General features: G+C 60.1%; 4 protein-coding genes across 5 annotated transcripts; 2 read left to right on the top strand and 2 right to left on the bottom strand.

Moving 5' to 3' along the window:
- Position 1: 1 nt before the first annotated feature.
- On the bottom strand, positions 2 to 4,673 carry KLHL10 (kelch like family member 10). Its single transcript, XM_054801369.1, has 5 exons — positions 4,141 to 4,673; positions 3,128 to 3,617; positions 1,899 to 2,513; positions 1,030 to 1,179; positions 2 to 491 (listed from the first exon to the last, which is right to left on the bottom strand). Exons 1-5 carry the CDS (start codon positions 4,326 to 4,328, stop codon positions 120 to 122), a joined length of 1,815 nt encoding a protein of 604 aa, XP_054657344.1. The 5' UTR covers positions 4,329 to 4,673; the 3' UTR covers positions 2 to 119.
- On the top strand, positions 468 to 11,876 carry NT5C3B (5'-nucleotidase, cytosolic IIIB). 2 transcript variants are annotated; one of them, XM_054801370.1, is made up of 9 exons: positions 468 to 506; positions 5,721 to 5,819; positions 6,350 to 6,419; positions 6,896 to 6,942; positions 7,437 to 7,522; positions 7,701 to 7,790; positions 8,904 to 9,066; positions 10,002 to 10,202; positions 10,540 to 11,876. In XM_054801370.1, the coding sequence occupies exons 1-9, from the start codon at positions 498 to 500 to the stop codon at positions 10,648 to 10,650; spliced, it is 876 nt and encodes a 291-aa protein (XP_054657345.1). In that variant the 5' UTR covers positions 468 to 497; the 3' UTR covers positions 10,651 to 11,876. The 2 variants fall into 2 exon arrangements, with proteins under 2 accessions (XP_054657345.1, XP_054657346.1); XM_054801371.1 differs by lacking the exon at positions 468 to 506 and adding an exon at positions 5,267 to 5,428.
- Positions 11,877 to 12,196: 320 nt separating this feature from the next.
- Positions 12,197 to 18,981, bottom strand: FKBP10 (FKBP prolyl isomerase 10). Its single transcript, XM_054801368.1, has 10 exons — positions 18,733 to 18,981; positions 16,877 to 17,022; positions 16,395 to 16,584; positions 15,940 to 16,085; positions 15,639 to 15,828; positions 15,186 to 15,331; positions 14,660 to 14,849; positions 14,252 to 14,394; positions 13,907 to 14,070; positions 12,197 to 13,576 (listed from the first exon to the last, which is right to left on the bottom strand). Exons 1-10 carry the CDS (start codon positions 18,924 to 18,926, stop codon positions 13,391 to 13,393), a joined length of 1,695 nt encoding a protein of 564 aa, XP_054657343.1. The 5' UTR covers positions 18,927 to 18,981; the 3' UTR covers positions 12,197 to 13,390.
- A 1,656-nt stretch (positions 18,982 to 20,637) lies between these two features.
- On the top strand, positions 20,638 to 24,894 carry P3H4 (prolyl 3-hydroxylase family member 4 (inactive)). Its single transcript, XM_054801593.1, has 8 exons — positions 20,638 to 21,137; positions 22,458 to 22,607; positions 22,871 to 23,042; positions 23,122 to 23,250; positions 23,357 to 23,502; positions 23,587 to 23,670; positions 23,863 to 24,004; positions 24,087 to 24,894. Exons 1-8 carry the CDS (start codon positions 20,661 to 20,663, stop codon positions 24,098 to 24,100), a joined length of 1,314 nt encoding a protein of 437 aa, XP_054657568.1. The 5' UTR covers positions 20,638 to 20,660; the 3' UTR covers positions 24,101 to 24,894.
- Positions 24,895 to 25,131: the final 237 nt, after the last annotated feature.

Raw genomic sequence — 25,131 nt, 5'->3', positions numbered from 1 at the left:
ATAGAATCAAAGTTTTAAATACTAATTATTCTTTTGGCCTGTATCAGTTGTTTTTATTTTAGAATAAGTGAATACATTCACTTGCTGCTCAGAAGACTTTATTGGCTGAGGGGAGCTGTTTATATAGGCAAGCTACTTGTTGAAGAAGTGAACCTGACTTCCTTTGAAGAGTTGTCCATGTAGTAGTCTCGTCTGGCAACGTACTCCCTGACGTTAGATAAACCCGGCACCACACAGCAGCTCAGAGCACTACGGTATATGCCCATGTCGTGAACATCGTACCACTCGTTAGCCTTTTCATCGTAACACTCAACGTTGAAAGTAGTGGTAAAACCGTTGAAGCCACCAACCACGAACAAAAGATCATCCACCACTTCAATGCCAAAGTTGCTGCGAGGATTGAACATGGTGGGGATCGTGCGCCACGCGTTGGCCGCGGGGTTGTAAGCTTCCGCGCTCCGAAGCCGGTTGACTCCATCAAATCCTCCGACCTGCGAATGCCAAAGGTACAGAGTTGAAACAGGCCTTTCCTCACCCGCTCGCTCGGCCGAATCGTGTTGTGCACAAGTAGGAAGGGAACTGGTCCTGCCTCGCTGACCTCGGTTTGAGCACTGCTGGGAGCTCGTGGTCTCAAACACAGTGCTTGCGTATTGCAGACAGCTCCCTTGTTCTTTCTGGAGCTTCCAAAAGTAGTTTGTGCAACTGTTCAGGTGTTACACTTCTAGAGTATAAATGCAGCACATGGGTAAGATAAACGACCAGGCAAATGTTCTGCGCTGCTAATGCTGTTAGCCGCAGCAGAAACTAATTCTTTGCTGCAGCTGCTTAAATATTGTCCATCCATTTTTCATAACAAAAAGTGCAGGCGATAATATTCTCAGGAGGTATATCAACCGTTCTGGCTCTTTCTTCCCTAAATCTGACTTAATAAGCAAATGGCCAGCCTGAAAATCTAGGAATGCGGATGAGCCAAAGTAAGTACTACAGGTGCTGGGTGGTGGTAAGGCAGAGGTACCGCTTCTCCCTTACCGCATACACTTCGTTGCCGTATGCAATGACACCTACTCCGCTCCTCCTGCTTCTCATTGGGGCTATGAAGGTCCATTGACTTGTCGTGGCATCGTACACTTCAGCTGTGATCAGGCACTCATTTCCGTTGAACCCACCACATATATACACCTGTTCAGCGGAGAAAAGGAAAATGTGAGCGGGGCAGTTACGCTCTTGGTGGGAGGACATGCTCAAGAGAGAATGAATGGTGTGGGTGGGGTTTTGGCGGGGGGGGGGGGGGGTGTTTTGTTTTTTCTAATGGGAATGGCCTGGGTTTGAAGTAATAAAAGTGCAGCGAGTTATCCAGCCAGCAGGGTTTAGACCCGTCATTTCCTGAACTGCATGAAGCAGATAGGCATGGTGTTTGACCAGGACAAAGTTCTGTCCAGCAGCAAGCGGGCTGTTGGTGACACTGCCTGTTACCACTCCTGTCTGCACCTCTGCCCACCAGTCAGTTGCTACTCTTAGCTTTATATCTGTAGCGCCAGGATTTAATGAATCGGTTTACTATGAACTGTCTTCCTCTTCATTTTAAGTGATTCATCAGGTTAAAGGAGCATTTGTTACCTTTCCTGCTCCCACAGCTCCTCTTTTCCATCTAGATGATGAACTCGGAGCAGTAGCTGTGTTTAGCAGGTACGTAGCCGGGGAAGAGGTACTACATACAGGGCTACAGCTTGATAGATCCTCAGTAGATAAAGAGGCTGAGCTCCATGGAAGCCCCAACCTCTGAACGTGCCATATGAAAGGTACTTGCTCACGGTGTAATGCTGCTGTGTGTTTGGTTCCTTGTCTTGCTCGCCGTACTTCCGCCCTAACTGCTTTCTGTAATCTCACGGCCCGTTTACCTTTTCATGCAGCGTGGTCGCACTGGCATCGCTTCTTTGCTCGTGCATGGGGGCAATCAGTGTCCACTGGTTGGTCTCTGGCTCGTACCGTTCTGCCGTGTTGAGGCGCATGTATCCATCAAACCCTCCCATGGCATAGATGAAGTTGTTGAGGATGGTGACGCTGATGTAGCAGCGCCGCGAGTGCATGGGTGCAACCTGCTGCCATGTCTTCTTAAGTGGGTCAAACCGCTTGACGCTATTGAAATAATCCACGCTGTCAAATCCTCCGATTACGTAGACAAAACCTTTTAAATAAGCCGTGCCGTGATAGGCAAGGGGGCTTTCTTGCTCACACGTGACGTTCACCCACTTGTCTGCACGGGCATCGTACGTCTCGATGGCGTTGGTTGGGCTCCCCCCGCTCCAGCCTCCGATAGCAAACAAGATGGCATAGGGCAGGCGAGGCCGGCTGAGCGGGTTGGTGAAATCCAAAGATGGGCCATGCATATTGAGGTTGTACATTTCCGTCAGCGCGTTTATGATGAGAACTTTGCACTCCTCGTTGTCCCTCACGTATTCGTGTGTTTTGACGTTGTTCATGAAGTGTTCTGCTTGCATCAGTGCCAGTCGAACCTGAAAAATGCAAAAAGCAGGTTAGAATATCGATGCAGGTGGATTACATCTTGGTATCCTTCATGGATAGCTCCGATGCTGGATGGCTTTGCTTTCAGGCTACGGTGTTGTCTAAAGTTTATTAGAGAACCAGAGAATTAAATGCGTAGTTTTTAGCTAGTCCCGAAAGGGGTGTGCAAGGGTAAATTATTCGATTTCACGGCAGGGAGTCTGCCACAGCTTTGGCACGGTGCTTTCCTGTACGCAGGCTGAAACTGCCCTAACGCCTGCTGCTGTTTGCATAGCGTAGTTGTCTAGGCAAACGCTCGTAAACTTTGTGTGCGGAGAGATAACGTCGTCCCATGTGAACTTTGGCCCTTCCTGGATGTGAGGAACAGTTAAACTTAAGCTCCAAACATGAGGAAATGTGCACTTAACAGGTCTGCCCCAACCCCAGTGCAGGATCTTTGACCCGTGCCTCAGCGTAGCAATAGCCTAACGGTCTGAAAGCTCATTTCTTTGTCATCAGTGTCAGGAGGCTGCAATTTCCTCCGGTCTTACAAGAAAAGCAAAACGACTCTGGCTCAGCTGCCCCATGCCCAGCTCTGCAGGGCCCACGCTGTGACGGCACCGACCTTGCTCAGCAAGACTGCGATGTGCTGCCTCCTGTTCTGCGGGTCGTGAGCAATCCATTTCAGAATAGCCTCGAACACGACATCTTCTTGTTTCACATTGAGCTCATCCTTCTCAATGATGTCCTTTAGCTCGTTGACAGAGAGGTCTAGAAACTCTGTAGAGACCTTGGCCATCTCCTCGAAGTGGTGGAGGATGAACACGTAGGCTGCTTCTCGCAGGTCGGGACAGTGGTAATAATCTGTGAGTCTGCAGATGCCGATGCAATTTTCGAAGCATAGCTGGGATTTTAAGAATTCGCAGCACAGTCTGATGATGCCCATGATATTGAACTGGTCTGCTGCGGTTAGCAAACTTTCAACGTTGTCAGCCGTGACCGGTACTGTTCTGGTGTAGGCGTACTCAATAATGAGCCTCATCATTTCAGGTGAAGTGCCAGGGATTTTATATACTATCTTCTCTGTGTTGTTCCAGCTGCTGGTGAACAAAGCCCTGAAAAAAACAAAGTAGTGCTGGGGGAAAAAACGGCTTTGCTGTGTTAAACCCTGACCCCGTTATTCCCTGTGCCGCACAATTTGGGCACTAGCAGTAGCCATGCTGGGAGGCCGTGTTGTTTATTAATTAATGTTTTACTAGCTGGTTGTTTTAAAAAGGAGTCACAGCCTCCGACTGTGGGCACAGAGCAACAGGGCGAGTGGTCACCTTGCTTCAACAAGAATATCGGAGAGTAATGGTGTGTGGGGAAGGAAAACCTCCTGCCCGATGGCCGAGAAGCCAGGCTGGTCACGCTCCCAGCCCTGCGCCGCATCTGGGGGTCCGTCAGACACCACTTCCAGAGCTGCCGTTGGATATTGGGTTGTGGATTAATTCTGGTGCCCAGGGAGGTACCGGGACTATGGGGAACTGCTGGATGAGAGTTTTAGTCCTGATGGAAGCCCTGGAGATACACTAAGGCGGTGTGCCACAGACTAGGAAATACTGTCTGTCCCCATCCCCTCTTGTTTCAAGCACTGACCTGAAATAGTGACTGCAGCTACAGAGGATGTTCTTGTGAGCATTGAATTCAATACCATCCACGCTGATGATCACATCACAGAGTTTCCCTTCCAGGCGAAGCTCATTGAAGACGGTGCAGGCCATAGCACTCATCTTCCTCTCCATGTGTGAGGATGAATATCTGGTGGGCACCAAGCTATCGCCCATGTTGAAGCCTGAGGCAGTGGAAGGTGCTTCTCTCTGAAGTGCTTACAGGGCTTTGTACTTGCCCTCCAACGCGTCTCTGAACCCCTGTCTGTCCGGTGGTTCTGGAATATGCCCCATAATGAGATCACAGATGCAGGGGGGACCCCTCCACAGGCAAGGGGGTCCTGGTCTTCCCGACCCCCTCACTCCTGGCTGCCCCCAGCCTTCGCTTAACCACAGCCCAAATTACACTGGACCCTGTACGTACACCCTGCTGATGGCTGCTCTGTGCAAAACCAGTCTTGTCGTTCCCCTGCAACTTTTAAATATTATTTATCCTGGGTATAAAGCTCCCCAAATGTAAGCACCGAGTGCTTCTGAAGTGCCCTTGTAACCGCTCACACAGGAGGAAGCTGAGACACAGGCTAGCTCATGTCAGCGATGAAGCCGCAAGTACTCTGTCCCTGCCATATCGGCTGCTAATTTGGAGGGGTGGAAGGTGCCGCTGGGGCCAAGGCGAGGAGAATGAGGGGACAGGGAGCCCCGTCCTCACTCCTCGCTGGCTTAATTCGTGGCAGCTGCTTTCCCTTGTGCTTTGTCATGTCCGTCGGTAACACAGGTGCCAAGGAGCACCTCTGTGAGGGTTTCAGCATAGCTTGGAAAACAGTTTGGACTTTTTAATGTTACGGCGTGGGGGGTTTTTTAAGTTAAATGAGTTTTGTGGTAACACTGGGAGAAGTGTGACGGCAAGAAGGCAGCCCCTAGCCACGTACGTTGGGTTTTGTCTTTTTTTTTTTTTTTTTTTTTTCAAACTCTTTATCTCTCCTTTCTCTTTCGCCTTCCTGGCTCGGAGCGTGTTGCAGAGGAAACGCAACCGCAAAAGCGCCGGTACCGGCCGGAGCCGCTTGGGGCGGAGGCTCGGGCCCAGCCGCAGCGCAGCGCGCACCCCCGGGTACCCCCTCAGCACACACCGCCCCCCCGGCACCTCCGCTCCGACCCCGGGCACCCCCTAGGCCCAACCCCGGCCCCGGCCCCGGCCCCGGCCCCGCCCCCGCGCCGGCTCCTCCCCGCGGCTGCGCGGCCCCGGCGCGGCTCGGCCCTGCCCGGAGCGGAGCGCGATGGTGAGAGCGGGGGGGGGGGCTGCGGAGCCGGGGCAGGGCTGGAGCGGGGCCGGGGGTTGTAAGGAGCCTGGGGCCGGGCGGGCAGCGGGAGCCGCGGCCGGGGTGAGGCTGGTCCCGAGGGGCCTTGGGCAATGGCCGGGGAGCGCGGCCCTGGGCTGAGGGGAGGTGGGGAGCACAGCGGGGGCTGGCGGGCATCGGGCCCCCAGGAGCTGCGGGGGATCCCGGGGGTGTCACTGAACCGGGGGTGTCACTGAACCAGGGGCGTCACTGAACCGGGGGTCTCTGCCCGCAGGTGCCCGAGCTGGAGAAAGCCACGGTGCGGATACAGCAGCCGGAGCGTGTGATGGGGATAATCCGGTCCATCAAGGAGCAGGGCATGAACAAGCTGCAGGTACCGGCCCTGTTTGGCTCCGGCAGTGGTGGGGCTGGCCCGGCTGAGAGCAGGCGATGCATCGCCACCCCCTTCCCCGGCCTGGCTGCACCCAACCCACGTGCGAGGAAGCACCTTGTACACGTTTTGCAGATGGAGAGGGAGAAGCCCCGGGTGACAGGGAGGACCAAGCCGGTGGCTCTCCCTGGATGGGCCTTTTTCTTCCCTGTTATGCAAGCTATAAATATGAGCCAAACCGGAACAGCCCCCCTCCGCTCATGGAAATAAGTCAGCAGGATTAAGCCTTTTGCTACTGATAAGAGTGCTGGGGGTGGGAGGGGTGCTGGCTATCTCAGATGAGGACGTCTGCTTCGTGGCTGGCAGGCGCATCGATGTTCATTGCTGCTGTGCCCTGCTGCGAGTCTGCGCCCTCACGTGAGACGTGCCAGCGCTGGATTTGCATCCTTGCAGGCGGGAGCACCCTTGACTAGCTATGGCAAAGGTAAAGTCCGCTGCGTCACGCACAGATTTGGTCTTCTCTTGCCTTCCAGGTCATTTCTGACTTCGACATGACGCTGAGCAGGTTCGGGTGCAACGGCAGACGCTGCCCCACTTCGCACAGTGAGTTGAAGCCGTTGTTTTTACTGTTGCTAATTCTGTTTGTTTTCTGTGTTTGTGCGCTCAGTCTCTGTGGTTCCTGTTATCCTCTGCCTCCCTCCTTTGCCAAGCCTGACCACTCCGTCTTGTTCTTTCTCGGTGCAGCTCCAGGCCTTGGCTGCTGCAGCAGTGGCTACTCACCCCCGGGCAGCCCGCAGCCCGCTGCAGAAGTTGTCTCCTGGTCTTGCTGTTTCTCCTAACGCTTGCATCCTGCAGCTTGCTAGCGTTGACGCTGCTCTGTCCCACTTGAGCAATGCCCCGCGATCAGCGCGTGCTGCGGGTTCGCAGTGGGAGCCGCTGCGTTGAGACCCTGCGGCGAGCTTGTGCTCGGGTCAATGTGCCACATGTGGCTTGTGTTTGGGGAGGGCTGGGATAGCTGCCTTTGAGAAAGCCCAGAAACATAAAAAGGCTACAACACTGGCGTTTTATTGTCTTTACAGATATCCTCGATAACAGTCATGTTATCAGTGAGGACAGCAAGAAGAAGGTAGGTGCTGTTTCGTAAGGCACTGCTTCTTGGCGCTCTGGTTTTTGTCCCTGTCACTCACCGTCAGGAGATTGTACTGGTTCACATGATGGGCAAAAGCTGTGCCTTGCTGCCAGGACAGGGAGCAGGGCAAGTGTCCAGGCTGCATTTCAGCCGATGGTAATGGAAAGAGAGGTTAAAAATGGAAATTTAATTTGCATGCTCAATTGTGGGCATTTTCGGTCTGATAAGAGGAAGGGTGTACGGGTGTGCATCTGTACCTGCGGTATTTGAAGCAAGGTGAGAGTCAGCCAGGCTGCCGGAGGGTTAACGCTTCCTCCTGAGATCTCCAGATTTGCTCAGAGTGAAGTTTCTTGGTGAAATGGTTTGGGTTGTGTTTTTCATTAGGAAGTGTGATGCTTTGGAGGAATTTAGAAATGGTTTTTTTTTGGTGTTTGGAGTCTCTCTAGACGTGATGTTCGCTCTGTTCTTTTTCCATCCGTACAACGCTCCAGCTGAAAGATCTGCTGCACTATTACTATCCCATTGAAATCGATCCCAACCGGAGCCTGGAAGAGAAACGTCCCCTCATGGTGGAGTGGTGAGTGCTTGTATGCGTTGAGCTTGGCCTTGTCCTGGCAACTCCTTGCCCCTGAGGACTACGAGACACGAGGCTTGGACTGTCTCTAGGCTTGGTGGCAATACCAGGAAGTTTTAGTTGTTTTTCTGACTGCCTTAAGGTTGCTGCCTGGGAAGCTCACTCTGCTGCTTTTCCCTAGGTGGACCAGGGCCCATGAGCTGCTGACGCAGCAGAAGATCCAGAAGGGTGACATAGCCCAGATAGTCAGAGAATCGGACGTGATGCTGAGGTACGGGCTCGGGGTTCGGCTGCCTGCGTCCCTTTCTCTCCTGCCTCTGTGCAAGCAGGTCCCCTTGCTTTCACCCTCGTCTGCACGCAGTCTCCAAAGCGTGGCACATGCAAATCTCCCTTCCTTCCTGGGGCCCAGCTCTAATCATGAAAGAGCCAAAAGTCAGCGCCACGAGCCGCAGCCTGAGCTCGCTCCCTGGCTGCAGGCTGTTCCGTTCATGGCTGACTCCTTCCGCTCGGAAACCACTTCCATCTCCCTTGAGTCTCATCAAGGAGCGGCCGAGAGGACGGGTGATGGGCAGAGGTCCCTGGATGGCTCGTCAGAGCCCTCGGCTGTTTGCAGGGTGGGGTAGGGGGGGCAGCCTGCAGCTCCCCTCTTGCAGGAGAGATTTTTCTCTCTGCTCACTCTAACTGCTGGGCTTTATCCGGGCCCTTGACTCAGCATCAAATTCCATCCACAGCACAAAAATGTTGTGCTAAAACTTGCTGTTAAAGCTGGCCTTGGCAGTGGTGGTCCTAAAACTGGTTCAGGGACCCTTGGTTTGAATGAGCTGCCAGTCTCGGAGAGGAGACGGTGCTGTCTGTCCGGGTTTTCATGAGCCCAAGTTCCCCTCCTGCACGGAAATCGTGTCCTGGCAGACTGAGACTGTTCCATGTTTGTCTGATCGTCCTCACAACCTGTCTGACCTGTTGCACGTCTCTAACGTACGGTTTCTGAGTGGGCTGGCAGCACCCGCTCTCGTGGGCGCGTGTCCAGGCACGCTGTGCCTTGTCTCCCCGGTGAGAGGTTGGACGCGTTCGGGAGATGCTGGGCAAATTGCTCGTGTGCCGCACGTTCCTGTACGGCTCCCCACTAGGTCACTGCTCCCAGGAGGACTTTAGGGTTCTGCTGCACACCCTCTGCATGCACGGTGAACACCACAGAAATGCTGGTGCCCCAAAACCCTCGTGCTTTTTCAGAGCTCGCACGTGCATTTCTGTTTGGGAAGTCCCAGGCAGAAATAGGAGCCTCGGAGCTGGGCTGAGAGCGCTCCCAGCCCACAGTACACCGGGCACCTCGCTGCGAGCTGGGAGGTGGTAATGCAATACTGTGTAATGGACACTTCTGCTCTAGGGATGGCTTCAATGAATTATTTGATCAGCTGCATAAGTACAATGTCCCCCTGTTCATCTTCTCTGCTGGCGTCGGTGACATCGTTGAAGAGATTATCCGTCAGGCCAACGTCTTCTACTCAAACGTCAACGTGGTGTCCAACTACATGGACTTTGACGATAACGTGAGTTTCTGCGTCGCGTACGTGTGGTGAGCTTGCAGAGAGGAGAGTTGTTCGGCTGGAACTGAGGGCTGCAATTCGTCTAGCAGAGACACCGCTGGGTTAAAAGCTGCCTGTTAACATTTCCATGTTAACATGATCCCTGTCGATGGAGCTGACTCTTTGCTGGGGCACTGGGGGGGGTGTTAGGGGTTCCCCTGCCCTCACCGGGAGCTGGATCAGCAGTGAGAGAGCAGAGGGTGGATAAGGTGGGCAGGCAGAGCGCGGGAACAGCTGAGCATCCGCTCGCGATCTCAGGGACTCCTCGCCTTTCAGACTTGCTTTTTGGTGGCAGAAGTGCACTGCCGTCTCTGCGTGGTCTGTCCTGGTGCAGGGTAAGGATGGAGTTAACTGCAGAGGTCTCTCCTGATCTGAAGGCCAGATGTCCTTTAAAGCAGCTTGGAAGGCTTTTGTTGATGTACTAAAGCCCGAAAAGTCCCAATGCACTTAGAAAATTGCACGGCTCTTACAATGAAGCCCTCTGTTCCCACGGGTGGTGTTGGGACAGGCAGTCCTCAGGGGAGCACGGGACAGCGTGACAGTCCTGCCTTCTGCAGGGGCCCCGCTCTGCCCTGGGGCTTCCCTGACTGTGGCTTTCCGTGGCCCCTCACCAGCTCCAGGGTCAGCGCAGAGCCCTGCCCAAGGTCTCTAGGGTCTCCATCCGTTGGGTTTGGTCTCACCTTTGGGAAGGGCTTGCCCTGCACAAGGGGACTCCTGGGGACTGTCCCCAGGTGTTTCGTGGCTGCTGGGTTTCCAGAATCCTCGAGGGTGTCTCCGAGGTGAGAGCTGGTGCCCTGAGAGCGTGTTCCCCCCACCTTCCCCCATTCCAGAAAGGGTCTGAGGCTGCAGCACAGTGAAGGGATTGCTGCGGGATCAATCTGCCTGTCCTGTTTGCACAGGGAGTCCTCACACATTTCAAGGGACCTCTCATCCACACCTACAACAAGAACAACAGCATCCTGCAGGGTACGGAGTATTTCCAGCAGCTGAGCACTCGGACGAGCATCATCTTGCTGGGGGACTCCATGGGTGATGTGACGATGGCAGATGGCATCCCCAGTGTAGAGAACATCCTCAAGATTGGCTTTCTCAACGACAAGGTGGGTGTGAGAAGCAGTTGTCTTGCTTCCCTGCCAGCCCTCCCCAGGTGCGAAGCTTGAGGGGCAGCAGAGAGGGGCAGGCAGCTGTCTTGAGTGATTTGGGGGGGTGCAAGAGATTCGTATGAGCTCCCGTGGGGTGTGCGAAGGGAGCTGGGGGTGTCTGCTGAGCTCCCGCTGCACCTGGGGCATTGTCAGGGTGGTTATCGACCCCTCTTTGCGGCACATCAAGAGATGCAAGGGCTGTGGGTGCAGCATCTTCATTCTCAGCTGCTGGTGTTTACAGTCCTCTCCTCTCTGGCCCTCTCCCCTCCGCCCCGTCCCGGCGGCCACGCTGCAGGTGGAAGAGCGGAGGGGAAAGTACCTGGATGCCTACGACATCGTGCTGGAGAGCGACGAGACGCTGGATGTGGTCAATGGGATTCTCCGGTATATCCTTATCGAGACGTGAGCTGGGAAGGCAGCGTCCCAGCTGCAGCCCCCCAGCAAGGCGCCTGGGCAGTCAGTGACCTTCCCTTGACAAAGCTGGAGTGGATCTTCTGGTACCCGCTGGACTCCATCCTGACGCCGGGCAGGCTCCCTGCCCTGGCTCTCATTTCTTGTACACGTCCCGACCTCACTAAGCCCCGTCGGTCGGTGCTGGAGCAGGAGGGGTGAGATGAAGGAAGCTTCTCCACTCCCTTTACCCCACCTGTGCCTGGCTCCGCTGCTTCCCCCTCGGACTTCATCCCAGCCAGCGCCTGAGGCCACAACAAACCATTTCACGTTCCAGATAGAGATGTTCTGCGCTTGCTTCCGCAGCCAAGTGCAGAAACAGAGATTGTTTGCTGTGGCTTGAGGACAGACCTGTTTCAGATGGAAGCTGCTTAGTTTTACTGTGTCCCTGTCTAAGAAAACAAGTCTGAGCTCCGGTGGTGTCACCTACGGATGGGCTGGCGTGACCCTGCCAGGCGTAGCATCGCCCAGCCCCGTGTCCCACCCCCGCCGCCAGCAGAAACCCTGCAGCTCCCTGGCCCCCCCAGCCCAGCCCTGCTGTCCCTCTTGCTCCACGTGTACAAACGGCTTTTGCAGTCGTCCCTGCAGGCCCACGGAGCTCATCCTGCGCTGCTGCACGAAGCAAGAAGTAAGTTTGTCTGCCCGGGGGGGGGGTCCGGGTGCTGGGTGCTTGGAGCAGCGCGTTTGCAGCCCGTGGGCGTGGATGGGGGAGGAGAGGCCAGCGGCAGCGGTTTGGATTTTAAGGAATATTTTTAGCTAACCATGTTTCTGTCTTAAACTGCTGGGCTGAGAGCAGCAAGAGAAAGAAACCGCTTATTTCTGTGTAACCTCCGACGGAAGGAGTAAAGCAATGACAGCCCCGATTCAGCAAGGGCCAAATTCAGACCCTTATGTGGGAAACTGCTTTCACGTCCCTGCCCGCTCTCATGGTGGCGGGAGCCGGTGCTGGTGCAGCGTGAGCCCTAATACGGCTCTTTGGGGGCCGTTACTGCTGCGGTGTGGCCCAGCACCGATCGGCACCCCCTGCCCTGCCGCCTTCGATGGGGCAGCTCTGGCTCGCGAGTTCTGGGCTGCTCCGGGTTCAGCCCTCGCTCGCCGCCTTCCACGTTGCGGGACGAGTAAATGTGACTGCTGAAAGTGCAGGCTCCCTTCTCCTTGGTGAAATAAAAACGTTGGCTAAAACGGCCACGGGTGGTTTGTACGCAGCTCCGAGGAGCTGGGGCTGGAGCCGCTCCGCAGCTCCAGGTCATCCCCATCGCTGCCCGGCCCCGGGTGCTCGGTGCTGGCGCTGAAGCGCCGTCCATCTTCACTGGTGGTTCCTGGGAGCAGAGTTTTAGTTTCTCTCTCTCTCTCTCTCTCTCTCCTGCCTGACCCAGCAAGCGCTGGAGCCTGAAATCCCTGTGGGCACCGCGCTCCCAGGGACGGGTGAGGTTTGTCTCTGCGCCGCTGCCCGGACATGCAGGAATGTTTCACGGCAAAGTAACCTGACACAAAGGCAAACTCCTTGGAAACCAGTAGAAATTATTTATTTGGTGCAAGGTAGAAGTCATTGTTTGAGGGGTTCGCTCTGACCCTTTGCACTGTTCTATTCTTGCGTTTCTTTTATCTCTGCCCGCAAGACACGCTGTGCAAAAGCTTTTAGAGCCGGTGGGAGGTGATGGAGCCGTGCTGGTCACAACTGGCAAACCTGAGAGTGCCCAGTTAATTAGCTGCATTTAGGCATCAAAATAAAATTGGGCTGATTTTTTCTCAATCACTGAGGGCTGTCGCTGAGGGGTGGGGAGGATGCCGATGGGGACGATGCTGCTCCCTGAGGACCTGGGTGGGAGAGGCTTTCTGTTTGTCTCCTCCCAGCTGACGAGGGGTTTGCCAGATCCCATCCCCGCTGTCTCTGGGGTCCCGGATTTTCTGGAACGGTGGATCCGTGCGGGGCACCTGCGTTTCGTTTCGCCCTGGGAACCTGAGTCCCCTCCAGCCTCTTGTCCCGGGGAGGATGGCAGCGGGGAGCAGAGGCTGGGCCAGCAGCAGGGACCCACATGAAACACTTCTCTTGATTTCTCCTCTCCTTTAAAGAATTTTATATGTGTATATTAAACAAACAAACAAACAAAAAAACCCCAACCCTAAACTACAAAATGCTGCGGTAGAAGTGGGGGGAAGCCCCTCCTCCTGCCTGCCTGCCCCAGGAGGCAGCACGGGCAGGCGAGGAGCCTGGGGCGGGATGTGCAGTCGCTGGCTGAGGACGGAAGGGCTCGGGAAGGGGACGCCGCTGCCCCGGCCCTTCCATGGGGAGCTGAGAGCAGGGGGTCGAAGCGGGGTTTGGCAGCAGAGCGGGGCAGGGCTCCAGGGTCTGGCCCTGGCATCCTTGGTCCCGCTCCGTGGCAGAGGTATCGCCTGCAGGGCTGGGGAAACGCGGGCGCTGCCGTCCCCGTGGGGTATCGAGACTCCCAAGAACGTGGGTGCTTCCCACCTTCTTGCCTGGGTTTATTAGCTGGGGGTTGGCGAGTTTTGCTGCCCAGGAGGAACACATCAAAAAACCCCTCAGTTAAATAATGGGGGGGGGGGGGCGGGACAAAATACACCCCCCCGGAGGGATGGGGAGGGGCAGGGGCAGATTCCCAGGGCAGCCGGTGGGGAAGACTGGCTGTGGCGCAGCGGGGACGATCCTGTCTCCGGGGGAAAGTGAGGTCTGCTCCTCAGAGCTCCTCGTGGATCTTCTCCTGGTCCTCATCCGACTTCAGCTTCAGCTCCTCGGAGGTGATCTTCCCGTCCTGGTTGCGGTCCTGGTTCCTGAACATATCGGCGATGACTTTCTCCGGGTCGGAGCTGGGCATGAGGCGGCCTTTCCCTTCCGCCACCTGGGTCTTGATGAAGGTGGAGAACTGCAACGGGGAGAGGAGAGAGATGCTGCTTTGCTCCGTGCAGCCGGCACCCGGCACGGCAGGGAGCATCACGGCCCGTGCCAAGGCAGCAGCCGGGCAGCGAGGACGGAGCAGGGACAAGGGCACAGGCTGCCCTCCGTGTCCCTGCCCGCATCCAGCAGGGATGCTCCGGGCTGGTGTGTTTTTTCTGCACAACTCTTCAGCCTCCTGAATGCCCAGGGACAGCAGTGTCCTTCGGGTGCTGCTCCCCGGGGTGGGGTCCCCTGCACCCCCGTTTCCTCCTGCACCCCATAAGCCCGCAATCCGGCAGCGCTCAGGACCCTCGCTCACCTCGTCAGCGGGGATCTCCCCATCCTTGTTCAGGTCCATTTGCTCGTAGAGGTTCGCCGGCGGCTCTCCATGCCAGATGAAGAGGTAGCCCTCAGGAACCCCCTCCTCCATGGAGATCAGCTCCACCTCGAAGCGGAGCACGGCGCTGCCTGGCACCCCCCGGGCTGAAAAGCGAGCGAAAGCTGCCGCACCGCGGGGGAGCCCAGCAAAAACGCTGGCCCCAGATGGGCAAAAACCTCCCGGCCCCAAATCGGGGCGAGGGGGGGTGAAGGAGCCCAGCAGCGGTTCAGCAAGGCAGAACCCCCCGGTTGGCAATGCACGGGCAGCCGCACGCTGGTGCCCTACCTCCGCTCTCCCCGTGGCCCAGGTGGGGGGGGACGATGAGCACCCGCCTCTCCCCCACGCACATGTTGAGGAGGCCGCTGTTGAGACCCTCGATCACCTTGTTGGTCCCCAGAGTCACCTCCTGGGGCTTCTCATAGTCGTGGCTGCAGGAGGCAGAGAGAAGGCCACACAGCTCAGAAAGCCCCTCGGACGCCGTGGGCAGCCCCGCCGTAGCCCAAAATCCCGTGCCCTCTATCCCGCTGTGCCCCAAAATCCCACACCCTCCACCCTGCAGCAAAATCCTGATGCCGATGCTCCGGTGCTGCTCCGGTGCCCATCCACCCTCAGTCCTGCCCGGCTCAGCGCCTGCCAGGATCTGGCCCTGCGAAGGAAAGGTGGGCTGGGGGCAGCCCGCGAGCGAACACGCACGAGGAGAAGAGCTTGGTGCCGTCCAGCAAAGAGCAGTTGTAGTGGTAGCGGATGAAGTCTCTGTCGCGGGTGGTGACGTTGCAGCCCTCGGGCCGGTACACGGTCTCGATCTCCACCGGGTCCGCGGGGTTGTGGAAGTCGATGATGTGGACATCGAAGATGAGAACGGCTGAGCCGGGAATTTTGCTCCCTGGAAGAGGAACGTGAGGAGAGTTGCTGGGAGAGCTGCTGGAGTGCCGCGGGGCCGGTAAAACCTTTCCCTCCTTTTTCCCGTGCCCCGTGGCGTGTCTGTCCCTCGGAGCCCTGGCTTTGCACGTGTTGGCATCAGCCTCTCCCCTGCCCACGACGCCCCCTCCCAACGCCCAGAGCCCTGGGGATGGAGGTGGCCCCTGGGGTGAGGAGCTGGCCCAGCCTGGCCAGCGCTTTCCCCATGTCAGACCCGCGGTGCGCAGGGCTGGAGGGGGGGATGCCGCAGTCCAGGGCTGTGCCGGTCAGGCACGCCGGGCCCCGCGGGGCTGCCCTTTACCTGCGCCGTTCTCCCCGTAGGCCAGGTGTGGGGGGACGACCACCCGCCGCCTCTCTCCCATGCAGACCCCCTGCAAGCCCTGGTCCATGCCGGGGATGATGTAGCCCTTCCCGATGTAGGTGTTGTAGGTGTGATTGCGGGAGTAGCTGCAGCGAGAGAAGCCCCCAGCGCCGTCACGCGGGGCAGCCTGGCCTGTCAATCCCCCCCCCCCGCACCCCCAACCCGCACCCCTTCTCCCAGCCTCTGCCTTGCTCCCCCAGGAGCCAAACCTTGCTCCTCGGGATGCAGCAAACAGCTATTGCCTTTTTTAGCCCATTTCATGCCCGTTACTACCCCCTCCTCCACTTCCCCCCCCCCCCCGATTCTCCAGCCTCTCCTTGCAGCCGGCTGCCCAGCACGGGGTGGGAGAGGACATCGGGGGATCTCCCCACTCGGCCGCTTCCCTCCCCGCACCTGGAGTCGAAGAGCGTCCCGTCCATGAGCGTGCCGTTGTAGTGGTAGCGGACAAAGTCCCCGGTCACAGCCCGGCGCTTGCAGGACGCCGGCACCTCCAGGTGCTCCAGGAAGACGCCGTCCTTGGGGTTGTGGAAGTCCACCAGCAGCACGCTGAACACCAGCGAGGCCTGCGGTGGGATCGCGGTCCCTGCGGAGGGGACACGGGTCAGCCCGGACAAGGGTCCCGACGCACCGTGGGGGGCTCCGCGCAGAGCTGGGAGGGAAGGGGTCGGGTGAGACGGGGCGATGCCCAACTCACCGTAGCCCTTCTCCCCATAGGCGAGGAACGGGGGGATGATGATGCTCCTCTTCTCCCCGGCGCACATGCCCAGCAGCCCCTGGTCCATGCCCTTGATCAGCCAGCCGGTGCCCACGTAGGTGTCGTAGGTGCTGTCCTTGCTGTAGCTGGTGGGGAGGAATGGGGGGGGGGACGGCTCAGGGGCCACGCCAGCCCCCCCTGGCCTGAGCGGTGCCATGTGGGAGGCTGGTTTGGGGGTCACGGAGCTGCACCGGCCCTGCTGGGGTGCAGGGAGGGAGAGCGCGGGGGAGGCTGCTCTGACTGGGGTGCAGCGTGGGTCCCCATGTCCTGCCCCAGGCCGGCGTCTCCTGGTCCCTGCCATCCCCGGTGCCCCAGCACCAAGGCAGAGAGTGCACCCAAGCGCCAGTACCTTGCACCCCGAGGCGAGGGTGCATCCCAGCACCGGTGCCCAGTACCTGGAGTCAAAGGGGGTGCCATCCAGCAGCGTGCCGTTGTAGTGGTACCGCACGAAGTCTGAGTTCTCCACAGTGCGGTTGCAGCGCTCCGGTTTGGAGAGGGTGGTGATCTGCAGCTTGTCATCCTTGTTCCAGATGTCCAGCATGATGACATCAAAGTACAAGGTGGCATCTGGGGGGATCAGCCCCGCTAAAGGGGCGGCAGCAAGGACAGAGCACCTTAGTTGGGAGCAGCACTGAGCGCAGGCACGCCAAGGGCTCTGTCCCCTGAAGCCCTCCTGAGCCCGTGGCTGCTCGGGGCTGCTGGCCACAGACGCCAGCCCCCAGGAAAGCAGCAGAGCCTGGGGGGGGGCAGGACCCCTGCTTAGGCACCACTTGCCCTGGCAATGGAGCCGCCCTTTGCCAGCGCCACCAGCTGGGCACCGGACCTCTGTCCCCACGGTTTGGCCCCCCCGTCCTTGCGCCATGCCACGACCCCTTACCCACGCCGATGCTGCCGTAGCCCAGGTGCGGGGGCACGATGAGGTGACGCCGCTCGTTCACGCACATGCCCTGCAGACCCCGGTCCATGCCAGTGATCAGCCGCCCGACGCCCACCACGCCGGCCACCGTGGCCCCTCGGTCGTAGCTGGGATGAAGGGACAGACCCGTCAGCGGCGTGCAGGCAAAGGGTGAAGCCCCCAAAGCCACCGGCGCTAGGGGTGCTCAATGCCGGCGCCGAGGGCTCAGGGCAGATCCAGAGCCAAATTACGAACCCTGCGAACACCGAGGAATGGCGCAGGGCTCCCGGGTGCCTGCCCGCCATGGGGGCAGAGAGGGGGGACAGGGCTGTCCCCTCCCCGGGGGTGCGGGTAACCCACCACAGCCAGCTCACCCCCGCAGCAAACAGACATTGATCCTGATGGGATCAATCCTGCACTGCCTGGAGTGGAGCTGCCTCCCAACGGCTCCGGTCAGGGCTCTGGCCTGACCCTGCACACCCAGCACCCTCGGACTCAGGGGAATGTGGATCGGACCCTCTGGGTGCAAAGGAGGCGGGTGATGCTCTCAGTTGGGAGCGAACCCAGCAGCACCCTCCCCAGATCTCACCCGGTGATCCAGGCTGGAGGCCTGCAGCTCCCGGCCTTTCTGCTGCTTCCAAATAATTTCGCATATGGCATATTTGGAGCTTTATGCAGCGAGGAGGAAAGAAGACGTCCCAGGCCTCATTTTTAAACTGCAAATTTGTTTTTATTTTTAAACCTTAAAATACTCCAAGAAGCACCTGGGGCCATTTCAGATAAATCGAAATCCTTCATCCCCTTTAATGTGCAGCTGACACTTTCTCCTGGCAGTATGCTGTAGTCATCAGGATAAGGAATTATTTTAGCAGCGAACGTCCCCAGACTCCCATGGCTTCTGGGGCACGCGGCGGTGGCAGCGGCAGCGCACGGCTCAGTTACTTTCTCCCCCATTCATGCTCGCAAGAGATAAGACCCATTTAACCGAAGCAGAATCCCTTTGCTTTTCAGGCTCTGAAAAATGCCCGTCTGGAAAGTTTTTATTCCTGCTCCAGCACAGCCCAGTTTGTTTCTGTCCTTTCACTGTGTTCCCGATCCTCCCCCTGTTCACAGTGGTGGAAATCAGGGACGGCACCAACATAAACTGATTTATAGCCAGCGTGAACGGAGCAGGATCAATGCACGGGCCAAGGAAAATTAAGACCAGCGAGAGTGAAGCCTCTTAGGTAATGAACGGGTTTCACCGCTGCCACGTTTCAAAGTGCTGTCAGTGTTTTCCCTGCCTGTGCAGCACATGCAAATACATGTTCCTGAGTGCAAAGTGTCTCAGCGAGGGCCGAATCCTGCCCAAGCCCTGCGGCACCCCGGAGTTGAGGGTGTACAGGGGCCGTGGGTACCCGCAGGGCTCTGCAGGCTCCCGGACGGGCAGGGGGGCTGCTGCAAAACCCCGGGGGGCTGCACGGGCGGGGGCTGCCGGAAAGGGGCCGCGAAGGGGCTGCAGCCCCGCGCAGGGGGGGGGCGGCCGCAGTCGGCAGCTTGGTCGTGGCCACGCCGGGGGCCCCGGGCTGACACGTGTACAGGGCTCCCCGGGCTCCCCATCCTCACCCCCAGCACCCACCGCGGGCACCCGGCAAAAGCTCTCCTTAGGGTCAAAGCTGCGGGGCCGGGGGGCTGGCTCGAGCAGGCAGCTGCCCGCTCCTCGCCTTGCTGCCTGCTGGCCATCAGGGATGCGACGGGGTGACACGCACGCGGGCCGGGGAGGAAGGCATGCAGGGATCCCCTCTGCAGCACACGGCTGGCGGGGCCGCATGCATTCGGTAAAGAGCCGAGGGCTATACCTGGAGTCAAACTTTTTGCCATCTTTAAAGGTCCCATTGTAGTGGTAGCGAATGAAATCCCCCATCTGGACTTCCCGCAGGCAGATTTTGGGGATATAGTATCTGTCTATCACCACGTCTTCCAGGGGGCCGGGGTCGCCCAGCCCTGGGGCCCCCAGGATGCTCAGGAAGAGGACGAGGCTGCCCGGGGACATGGCGCTGGGAGCCTGCGGCCGGCGGAAAGGCTCAGCCGGGGAAGGCGGAGAGGTGGGGCCATCCCGGCCGCCCCTTCCCGCGGGATGCCTGCCCAGCCCCGACCAGATGGAATTTCTGTACACGTGTACCCCGGGCCTGGCGCCTCGGCCTCGCCAGCCATGCTCCCACCGCGAGTCGCCCCGTGGCATCGCCGGGGCGATTCCCCCCAGCCGGTGGGACCGGGCAGGAAAAGATTCAGCAAAGCTCCATGTCAGGATGGTTTCTTTTTTTTTTTTCCCCTCTTTTTTTTTTTTTTTTTTTTTTTTTTGTGGGCAGTTCCTTCTGCAAAGGAAAAAGCTGCAGAGAGCTATTTGGAAGCAAGTTTGTGCAGCTGGAGGTCCCATCCCAGCCCCGCTCGCCCCGGGTCCTAGTGCTGGCTGCGCTCCTCCCAGCAGCCTCTTCCCTGCCATGGCTCAAGCTGCTGCTACTCAGTCCCTGGCAGTTCAGCAGAGTAAATACACGGAATTAAGTGTTTTAATAACATCTACTGCTCTTCAATCTGGTGCTGACAGATCTTTTACTGAATGGCGATGATTAAAAATGTGAAACTATCCTTCTAACGGTCTTTCCCAGATAGGAGCAGCGTCAAATGCGCACGTACGCGTCGCCCGCGCATCCCCGCTCCCCCAAACCCATTGGCAGGAGACCGGCACCGTGGCGAGAGCCCTTGGCAAGTCCCGGGTGGGAAATACGACAGGCCGTAAACCCAAACCGAAACCCGGCCCCTCTGGGGCGCAGCGCTACTGGTGAGAGCAGAGTGCTATCGGGTCCCTCGAGCCCAGACCCCAGGGTGCCCTGCAGCTCCCCGACGCACCGCGCTGGGGCTGAGCAACCTCAGCGCCGCTCGGAGTAGCCCGGGGGAACTCGGGGCTCTCCTCATGGCACAGTGGGGTCAGGGCCTGACTCTGGGGCAAGCGAGCAATTACGTCGGGGGGCGATGGCATCCCAACCTGCGCGCTATCGAACTGCTCGTTTGCAGGGAGGTGCTGGGCACTGCTAACGGCCTCTGCTCCGCAGCAAGAAACCTCAGCAGCGTCCTGGCTCCTGCTCTGCGCTGTGACGTCCCTCAGCACCACTGTCCAGCCGGCAACAAAGCGCCAGGCTTGGGCTGGGGCCAGCGTGGCCGTGCCGAGGCCTGGCACGGTGCAGCCCTCGGGCCTGGAATCTGGCACGGCGCAGGGTGTGTGGCCTCTGGCTTGGCACCAGCCGGCAGCGTGACCAGTTCCGGGCACAGCCAGGCTGGGGGGTCCGGCCAGCTGCCCGGGGCAGCGCAGTGTGGCACTGAGCGCACCTCGGAGCGCCCCGGGGGGTGCAGCACAGGGTGCACCCCAGCAGACCCCGCTCTGCAGCGTGCAGCGCCGAGCACAACCCCGCTGAGCACAACCCCGGGGTGATGCAGCCCCGAGCGCATCCTCCGGAGCCCGCAGCGTGGGGCGTGGAGTGACTCCCCGCAGCGTGGGGCACTGAGCACCGCCGCGGGGAGGGCGCAGCACTGCGCGCCCCCCCTCCGGGAAAGCACCGCGGAGCGCGCAGCACCGAGCACCCTTTGCGCGCACCCCGCGGGCGCTGCGCCAGCCGCGCAGAGCCGCACTAAGACCCTGCGCGCCCGCCGCGCACCGCCCCTTCCCCCGCCGCCCGCCCCCTGCGCGGAGCGGTGCGCGGCTCTGCGCGGACAGTGCGCGGCGGCGGCGGGGATGGGCGGTGCGGCGCTGGAGCTGCTGCTGCTGCTGGCGGCGGGGCTGTGCGCGGCGCAGTACGAGGAGTACAGCGTGCGCGGATTCCCCGCGGCCGCGCTGGAGCCGCTGCAGCGCGCTTACGCGCGGGCGCTAGCGCAGTACGCGGGGGCGCAGTGGGCGGAGAGCGCCCGGGCGCTGGAGGCCAGTCTGCGCCTCCACCGCCTGCTGCGCGACAGCGAAGCGCATTGCCACCGCCGCTGCGCCGCGCCCGCGGAAGGGAACCCCGCGGAAGAACCCCCCGCGGAGGTGGAGTCCGTGGCGTGGGAGTGGGAGCGGGAGATGCAGCTCTTCGGGCGGCTGCTGCGCCGCGCCGGCTGCCTGCGCGCCTGCAAGCGCGAGCTGCCCGTCTTCCAGCTGCGCTACCCGCCCGCGCAAACGCTGCGCGACTTCCAGCGCCGCCAGCCCTACCAGTACCTGCACTACGCGCTCTTCAAGGTGAGGTGGCGCGGCGCCCCGCGGGCGCGCAAATGCCGCGCAACGTGGCTGGTGGCAGGGAGAGGGAGTGAGGGGCTTCCCTGGCCTGGGCGGGGGGGGCGTCCTGTGCCTCCGTCCCCCACCACTCTGCACCTCCTGCATCCCCATCCTGTGCCCCCCTCCTATGCCACCGACCTGCAGCCCCTGATCTGCACCCCGTGAAACCTGCTCCCCTCTATCTTGCACCCTGTTTCATGTGCTTTCCCATCCTGCACCCCTCATCTTGCATCCCCCCATCCTCCCCTCCACATCTGGCATCCCCCCCCCACCCCCGGGCTCCTCCATCCTGCCCCTGCGCCGTGGCACGTCGGCATCATCTGGGATGCATCAGGCAGGATGTGAGGGGTGCTCCTGGGACTGGGGGCCCCTGTGGTTCTGTCCCCCCACCCCACCTTGTGTTGCCCTGGTCCCCCAAGGTCCCCCTGGCTGGGCAGAGTGTTGCCTGGGGAGGGGGACACAGGGGCAGCCCCAGCCAAGGGGTCCCAAGCTGGTGGGTCCGATGCTGCTGTGATTGATGTAGGACACGTGTCTGGATGCTCCATCAAGGAGAAGCGCTTGCTTGGGCTCACGGTGCAGACGTGGAGGGAGGTTTCGTAAGGGATCGCCCTGGGGTGACCCTCCTTTGGCCAGAGTGGCTCTGGCAGGGGATGCTCCCCTCCTGAGGCACCGGTGCTGGTCGGGGTCCTGAGCTGTGCCGCTGGCCAGCTGCCGGTGCGGATGCTGCTTTAGTGCTTAGTGCTGCTGCCCCGCTCACCTGGCAGTGGCGAGGGACAGCCTGGCCTAGATCCTTAATGCCTTTTCCTCTTGCTTGCTCTGGCCAAAACCCATTTCATGGACGGTTTGTTCAACCCCCCCAATCTCGCCTCCCTGAAGTTGCAACCTGAGAGCTCATAAAGCAGCAGGGGAGCGGGGGCGGCTCGCCCGGGCTGGTGGCGGTGCCCGAGAAGAGCAGATGTGTGGATCAAACCCATGCCACATGGATCACTCCTGGCTGGACGTGGGGGTCTGCGAGAGGCTGAGCCGCCTCCACTCCCGCCATGGGCACGGAGAGGTTTGCGTGGCTGGGCGCGGGCAGCCACCGTGCATTGGCTGGATTTATCTGAGTTGTCCGTGGTCCCGGATCCTGTCTGTCCATCACTGTCAGCGGCTGACTGGGCTCAGGGCTGGCACTGCGGGACTCCCCAGGACTGGCCTTCTGCCCTGCAGCCCCAGGGTCTGGCTGGGTGCTGAGCCCCCCACAGCCGCAGCAGCCTGCTGCACCAGCTCTTCCTCCCTCCCCAGTCAAATAAGATCGAGAAAGCGGTGTCCGCTGCCCACACCTTCCTGCAGAAGAACCCCAAGCACGAGATGACCTTGAAGTACCTGAACTATTACAAGACGATGCTGGACGTGGATGAATACCTGGTTGACCTGGAGGCTCAGCCCTACGAGGTGAGGAGGGAACGGGGCTGGGGTGGGAGAGGGGCTCCCCGGGGCTTGGTGTGCACCTGGTACTGCCGAACCCTGAGGGAAGCGGCTCTCCCTCGCCGAGCCCTGTCCGTTCACCTCCTGCCCCCAAAAAAGCATCTCTGTGGGGCCCGTGCTGGGGACGGAGCTGCCTCGTGGGGAGCAGGGCAGGTCGGTGCTGCTGGTGGGCAGAGCCAGGCTGTGGCGCCCGGCGGGGAGGTGAGCAGCATCCGCTTGGTCTCCGGCAGCCGATATTTGTGCGGTCGGTGAAGCTGTACAACAACGGGGATTTCCGGAGCAGCGCGGCTGACATGGAGCAGGCGCTGGCCGAGTACTACAAGGCGTACGAGGACTGCTTGGCTGGCTGCGAGGGTGCCTACGAGCTGCAGGAGTTCAAGGACTTCTACCCCGCCATCGCAGGTGACCGGGCGGGGGGCCGGGGGCTGGCAGGTTCGTGTCGGGGAGCCGATGGAGCAGCGTGCCTGACGCCTCCCCTCAGACCACTTTGTGAGCGTGCTGCAGTGCAAGGTGGACTGTGAGACCGAGCTCACCCCCAACGTGGGCGGCTACTTCGTGGAGAAGTTCGTGGCCACCATGTACCACTACCTCCAGTTCGCCTACTACAAGCGTGAGTGCTGATGGGAGCGGGAGGCTGTGCCCCCAGGGCACCCTGGGGTGCTGCGGGCCTCTGGGTGCGGTGTCTCCCCCACATCACCCGGCACTGCTCCCCGCAGTGAACGACGTGCGGGACGCGGTGCGCAGTGTCTCCAGCTACATGCTCTTCGACCCGGGCGACGCCGTGATGCAGCAGAACCTGGTCTACTACCGCTTCCACCGCGAGCGCTGGCGCCTGCAGGAGGAGGACTTTGAGCCCCGGCCGGTGAGGATCCTCCAGCCCCCCCCGTCCCGCGGCTCTGCCAGCGGCAGAGGGGCTGACATGGCCCCGCTCCCTCCCCATGCCCAGGAAGCCGTGAGCTACCACAATCGGACAGCCGCCCAGAAGAAGATGCTGGACTTCGCCAGGCAGTACCTGCAGGCTGACGATGAGGTAAATGATGGCCCCGGCGTGGGTGCAGCTGGGTGCTTTTGGGGGTGCTGGGTGGTGCAGCTGGGTGCTGTGGGTACCTCAGGGCAGGGCACTTCCTTGAGTGGGGGGTCTGACCCCCACACCAGCCCTGGAGGAGGCTGTGGACGGGGCTGCTGAGCCCTGCTGCCTCCTCCTGCCCGTCCCGTGCTGCAGATGGAGGTGGACAGCGGCGAAGGGCTGGAGGCGCAGGACCTGCCCTCCGACGGCGAGTTCGAGGGTGAAGGCGACTACGAGGAGGGCTTCTTCGCGGAGTGGTGGCAGGAGCCCAAGACCAAGGGGGACAAAGCCGACCAAGGTTCTTGACACCAGGGCCAAGGGCTGGGCGGCGGGCGGCTGCTGCCCACGTCCCGGTGCCACCGAGCTCTCCTTGTTTGCAGAGACCCTGCGATGAGCCAGGCGAAGGGACGCCCGGCCCTGACAGAGCTGGACAGCAGTGGCCCTGCGACGCCATCCCGGGGACACCGGGCTTTGGGCTCCTGCCAGCTGCTGTGCAGAAACTTGGGCTCACAGGGAAGGGCTGATGCTGCCCGGTGCCCTGTGGCAGAGCTGCCTTTGCCGTCTGGATGTCTGCTGCCCTGAGCGGCAGCACGATTCCCATCGGTGAAGCACCAGCACCGCCAAACCTCCCTGCCTGCCCAGGAGCTCCCGCCGGGCCACCCCTGTCCCCGATGTCCCCAGGAGCCCTGGCCAGCAGCGGTGTCCTGCGGCGCTGGGGTTTACTGTGTCCCTCAGCTCCTCCCCAGGACCTTTGGACGGTGCGCCAGGACCACCCCCCATGTTGTCTTAAGGGGTTCAAGGGGCTGCCCCTGCTCTGGGAGCAATGCACGGTGCTGCTGGAGCCGGGTGTGCGTGCCGGTCCTGCCCCTCCTCGGGGTTCCCTGGGGCTCCTACCCTGGTGCCTCCAGCCTCCCAGCCCACCTGCCAGCCCCCAGAGCCCGGGGTCACTTCAGAGCCCACGGCCCGGTGCTACAACAGGGCTCCCGGTGTGCCGGCGTCCCCGTGCTGCCCCATGGCTGCGAGGCTGCGTTGCCCGTGCCTTGCGTGTGCCTTGAATTTTGACCACGCCAGCCCTCTGTAGCCTTAAGGTCCGTTAATTTAATACTTCCCAACTTGCACGGTCGCTTTTTTTTTTTTTTTTAATATATATTTTCTGGTGCTGAACTTTTAATAAAATCCGGACCAGTCTTTTCACAGCTGCCTTCAGGGCTCCCCGGGGCTGGGGTGTGCTGCTGCCACGGGAGCTGGGTGCTCAGGGTGGGAGAGGCCCTGCCGTGGAAGGGGGAGGGACAGGCTGGGGGGTCGGATGTCCCTATAAAGTGGGGGAGACCCCACAGGGGGGCTGGGGAACCTTGGGGGCCGTGAGAGCAGCCAGGCTCTTGCAGGGCTGGGGGGTCCCTGAGGGAGCCACGACCACGCTGAGAC

Source organism: Grus americana, chromosome 22 (genome assembly GCF_028858705.1).
Source record: "Grus americana isolate bGruAme1 chromosome 22, bGruAme1.mat, whole genome shotgun sequence".
NCBI lineage: Eukaryota > Metazoa > Chordata > Aves > Gruiformes > Gruidae > Grus > Grus americana.
This window is presented reverse-complemented; position numbering and strand designations above follow the sequence as displayed.

Coding starts and splice junctions, on each gene's coding strand:
- NT5C3B (XM_054801370.1), top strand. Junction 7,791..8,903: donor GAATCGGACGTGATGCTGAG/GTACGGGCTCGG, acceptor CTTCTGCTCTAG/GGATGGCTTCAATGAATTAT. Junction 10,203..10,539: donor TTGGCTTTCTCAACGACAAG/GTGGGTGTGAGA, acceptor GCCACGCTGCAG/GTGGAAGAGCGGAGGGGAAA.
- KLHL10 (XM_054801369.1), bottom strand. CDS start 4,328: ATGGGCGATAGCTTGGTGCCCACCAGATATTCATCCTCACACATGGAG. Junction 3,618..4,140: donor AGCTGCAGTCACTATTTCAG/GTCAGTGCTTGA, acceptor TGTTTTTTTCAG/GGCTTTGTTCACCAGCAGCT. Junction 1,180..1,898: donor CGACCACGCTGCATGAAAAG/GTAAACGGGCCG, acceptor TCCGCTGAACAG/GTGTATATATGTGGTGGGTT.
- FKBP10 (XM_054801368.1), bottom strand. CDS start 18,926: ATGTCCCCGGGCAGCCTCGTCCTCTTCCTGAGCATCCTGGGGGCCCCA. Junction 16,585..16,876: donor CTACGGCAGCATCGGCGTGG/GTAAGGGGTCGT, acceptor CCGCCCCTTTAG/CGGGGCTGATCCCCCCAGAT. Junction 14,850..15,185: donor CTACGGGGAGAACGGCGCAG/GTAAAGGGCAGC, acceptor TTCCTCTTCCAG/GGAGCAAAATTCCCGGCTCA.
- P3H4 (XM_054801593.1), top strand. CDS start 20,661: ATGGGCGGTGCGGCGCTGGAGCTGCTGCTGCTGCTGGCGGCGGGGCTG. Junction 23,251..23,356: donor CCAGTTCGCCTACTACAAGC/GTGAGTGCTGAT, acceptor TGCTCCCCGCAG/TGAACGACGTGCGGGACGCG. Junction 23,671..23,862: donor ACCTGCAGGCTGACGATGAG/GTAAATGATGGC, acceptor CCCGTGCTGCAG/ATGGAGGTGGACAGCGGCGA.